The sequence below is a fragment of the Limulus polyphemus genome, unplaced genomic scaffold (assembly GCF_000517525.1).
Source record: "Limulus polyphemus unplaced genomic scaffold, Limulus_polyphemus-2.1.2 Scaffold1768, whole genome shotgun sequence".
NCBI lineage: Eukaryota > Metazoa > Arthropoda > Merostomata > Xiphosura > Limulidae > Limulus > Limulus polyphemus.
In genome coordinates this window covers 220,080-224,090 of record NW_013667378.1, presented here as the reverse complement: position 1 = coordinate 224,090, position 4,011 = coordinate 220,080, and the positions used below count along the sequence as shown (strand labels likewise).

Here is a 4,011-nt window from a genome sequence, read left to right as displayed (position 1 = left end):
AAAAAATTGTTTTTTAAATGTAAAAAGGATAGCATCAAACTGGTGTCCGCATAGAAGCAATCGAATATGTATGTGTGTGTGTGATTTATGTTAGCTCAAAGCCACACAATGAGCTATCTCAGCTCTGTCCAGTGCAGGGAATCGAACCCCGGATTTTAGCGTTTATGTCTGTAAAATTACCATTGACCAACCGAGAGACACAATTGCATCTGACAAACATATTATGTTCCATTTGCAAAGATCCCCCCCTCCCGTGGCATATATTGCTTGATACCACTCGTGGTGAGCAGAACACAGATAGCACATTGTGTAGTTTTGAGTTTATCAACAAAAACAAACTATTAGCAAAGGAACTCGGTATTTACTTCTTTGGCTTTATGGGGATCGCAGGTCGGTGTGTGTGTGTGTGCGCGCTATTTGTCGGCACCAAGTCAGAAGAAATGACAAGATTTAAATGAGCGCTGAACCTATAAAAGTGAGAAAATATATTGAATAAGGGGTTTGTAAGCTCTTTGGAGCGAACCCAAGAAGTCCCGATAGTTTCATAGCAATCAGAGGTCAGGAAGCCTTAAAATAGTCTTCCTGGACAAACAAGTAAACAAAAAACGCTTTATAGCATAGATATTAGTGGGACAAAAGAAAACAACGGAAACAATTTTAACACACAAAAATAAGTGTTATGTTTAAAAACCTTTAGTTCTTCTGGATTTGACGAAAGTGGCAATATCATTTTTAGAGTAAAAACAACCAAGCAAATATTTAAAATCAAAGCTGTTACTCTACAACCTTTTTTTAAGGTTGGGGCAGCAGTGTTACGGATATTCTGTGTTGCTCTTTCCGTGATCATTATCGCAAGATCTTTTTTATTTTGCTTTTTACTACACTTACGGTGTTTTATTACGTTAGGCCTCTTTTTACGTAAATGTGTGCCACTTAGCATCTGTTGCGTTTGCTTGTGAAAAATACTACAGGGTTCATGGGTAAAGTAAACCTTAACTGCCTCGGCTCCTATAAGTCACATTAAAACCGTAGCAATGGATTCATGAAACCGAAGTGTAATAATGAAGATGGAGACGGTTGACGAAACTCAAAACACTTTATTTACAAGGTTCGAACGTTTCGGAATACATTCATTCCATCTTCAGCGAAATCTGAAAATCGTGTTACAAAAAATGATTATTAACTAAAACTATAATATCAGAATCACTAGTTTACTTAGTTCTTAAGAGAAATGGTAGACGGAAGGATAGAACAAAAACGAAACAAAGAATTATAAATGTATTTCAAAACAGTTTAGTATTAAGTGTGTAAATTTAGAATATTTGTAAATATAAAGAGCTTTGTGTTTGTTTGTTTATTTGAAGTTAAGCACAAAGCTACACAAAGCGCTATCTGTGCAAGTTTATTCAAAATATTTTTATATAAAGATCTAAATTTGAATGCTATTTCACCGGAATAAATAATTTCTTTAGATTTCATGTAACATGTTTTTAACACCCGTGAAATATACACCAAAGAATTTTTCACTCTCCAAAAACTTTTTAACTGCATAATATAAACATTTATCTAATTCTTATTTGCTACAATCCACAATGACAGTATACAATAGGTCTGTAACCATTTTTATGTGATACATAGGTACAGTACTATAATCATTTAGAAACGTAGATCTGTATTACCTGCGGAATTTTGAAGAGTCGAAGTAAGTTTGCTACCTGTATAGAAGTAACGCTAGATGCCGCCCCGAGCACACCTGATATAATTTTTTGTCGAATAATGGGACTTGAGCCGTCAGGACATTTGTATGTACCATCATCAATGTTACGTATAGAACCTGAAAAAAAAAAAAGGATGAATTTGTACCATATATCTATAGGCATTGTTAAATGTGAATTAGAAAATATCTATTTATAAAAATTTACTACATCAATAGAAAAAATAAACATTTATTGGAAAAGAAAACATTCAACATAATAATATAACACCAACGACAAGAATATATCAAAATGTTATTCTGACGTAAGGTCCAAAATCTTGATCGAGTCTTTCAATTTGTAAAACGATTATAATTTATTTTGTTTTTTTTCCAGTCACGGAGTACTGTTGTAAATTATAATATTTTAATTCATAAAAAAAAAATATTCTCTTTGACGGTTTAGTTTAATCCAAACCAAAATTTCGAGAAAAATACTATTACGCCACTTTCGTGTTCTTGTTCCTCGCTGTTTTGAGCTTGATATTGCTGGATTTTGAAGAAAGTTTCTAAATCGAATTATGATATGATCATTTCCACATTGTTGTGAGATTAACTGTGGCTTTAAGATGTAATTCTAAATCGGAATAAAAGAGGCGAGCCTTCATTCACCTCTAACTGTAACACTGTACAATATTTATTTTACTGTGCTGTTACTATATTTATCATTAACTAAAGGACGCAGAATTTTATAAAAACCGAATAGCTTACCACCAGTAGGTCTACGGTTCTTAAGAAAGCACAAAACAATGCTACTCCCATAACCTTAAAACACATAGTTTGGCTAGACCTCTGGAAGCATTCAAAACACAATCTAAATTAACTTGTTAAACAGCTGGACGACTCCAGAAGTGTAGACGCTCCAATTAACTTCTCAAAAGTAAGTATCAGCTGGAGCATAATCTTGTAGAATAAGTATTACTTATCTATAAAATTACTGACATATTCATGGCGGTACAGATTCCTGGTATTATTTTGCTTGTTCCCATGATTTTAAATACCAAACCGTATCGTGCAAGGCGTGGCCCATTCATTAACGTGCTCGGGCTCTGAGGCTCATGTTTTTATAGTTGAACGAGTTTTACATCTTTTTACGTAAAAGGCTAATTAGTTTAGCATTAGTAGATCATACAGAGAAATGGCACATGCACCGCAAACCTAAACTATAGCAGGTAATACAATAATGCTGTTCATAGTCACACACGAAATACAGATGGTTGAGCACGTTATATTAAAACGATTTTGTAGTTTCATCACGTCAATACAGTCCATGTCGCTTCGTCTGACGGCCATTGCATCTTGCCAATAGCCCTGCAGGATGTTTTCCATTCCAAAAGGCTCCGTTGTGAGGCTGTCATGTCCGAAACACGCCACTTATTCCTGCATGCTTTCCATGATCCACCTAGTGTGCAAGGACTACGGTTTTTCAGTGCCTTTTTTTTATCAGTTCGATTGCCAGAAATCCACAAGCGACTTGGCCGTTATTTCTTTGTACGGAACAGCATGAATACCCGTTTCATTCCTCAGCTGCTTCAAGTATGCGACGGTTGAACGGGAGTTACGAATGGGAACCTTATCTTGGTGAACCTATTTCCAGGCGAAAATCCTTCTTAATTATCTTTCCTATTGTTCCCTGTGAAACGTTGGTGGGTTTTGCTACTGGCCTTTATGTCTATGGATTCTCACATGGTACAAGACGCCGCACTTTGCTTACCACAGCTGGCATATGACTTGTTGCAAGTCTGGTTTTGGATGGTTCTGATGCACACATTGATCCATATTCCTTTGTTTTTCAATGCCATTAAGTACAAGGGATATCCCCTCTTGAAAATTCTAGATCCCCGACCTGAACTCATCTTCTTGATCTAAGTCTATAAACATTTTGCGCCAAAAAAGCTGTTACATATGCTTCCCAAAAAGGATCACAGTCTGAAAATTTAGCTCTAATACATGCCATTCCAACGCGGATTTATGTTGGCTGTGTTTTTCAGGTGACTTGCTGATTTGCATATTTGAAATCGTTTTAATATAACACACTTAACCATCTGCATGTGGAGAGGGTTCACGGGCAACCGATGGCACCTCATCCTGAATCCAACCCTGTGGTTTTACCCGCTGCAGATATAGAACCTCGAATTTTGTTTGTTTGTTTTGAATTTCACGCAAAGCTACACGAGGACTATCTGCGCTAGCCGTCCCTAATTTAGCAGTGTAATACTAGAGGGAAGGCAGCTAGTCATCACCACCCACTCTTGGGC

General features: G+C 36.3%; 1 protein-coding gene across 3 annotated transcripts in view; it reads right to left on the bottom strand.

Annotated features, from left to right (window-relative positions):
• LOC106464875 (metabotropic glutamate receptor 8-like) overlaps positions 1–4,011 on the bottom strand; it is a 37,787-nt gene that overhangs the window by 25,739 nt on the left and 8,037 nt on the right. For 2 of the 3 annotated variants that reach the window (XM_022392677.1, XM_022392675.1), the window contains exon 2: positions 1,680–1,834. In XM_022392677.1, the coding sequence (XP_022248385.1) occupies positions 1,680–1,834 (155 nt within the window). The remainder of the gene's footprint in view (positions 1–1,679; positions 1,835–4,011) is intronic. The other variant, XM_022392676.1, reaches the window with a different exon arrangement.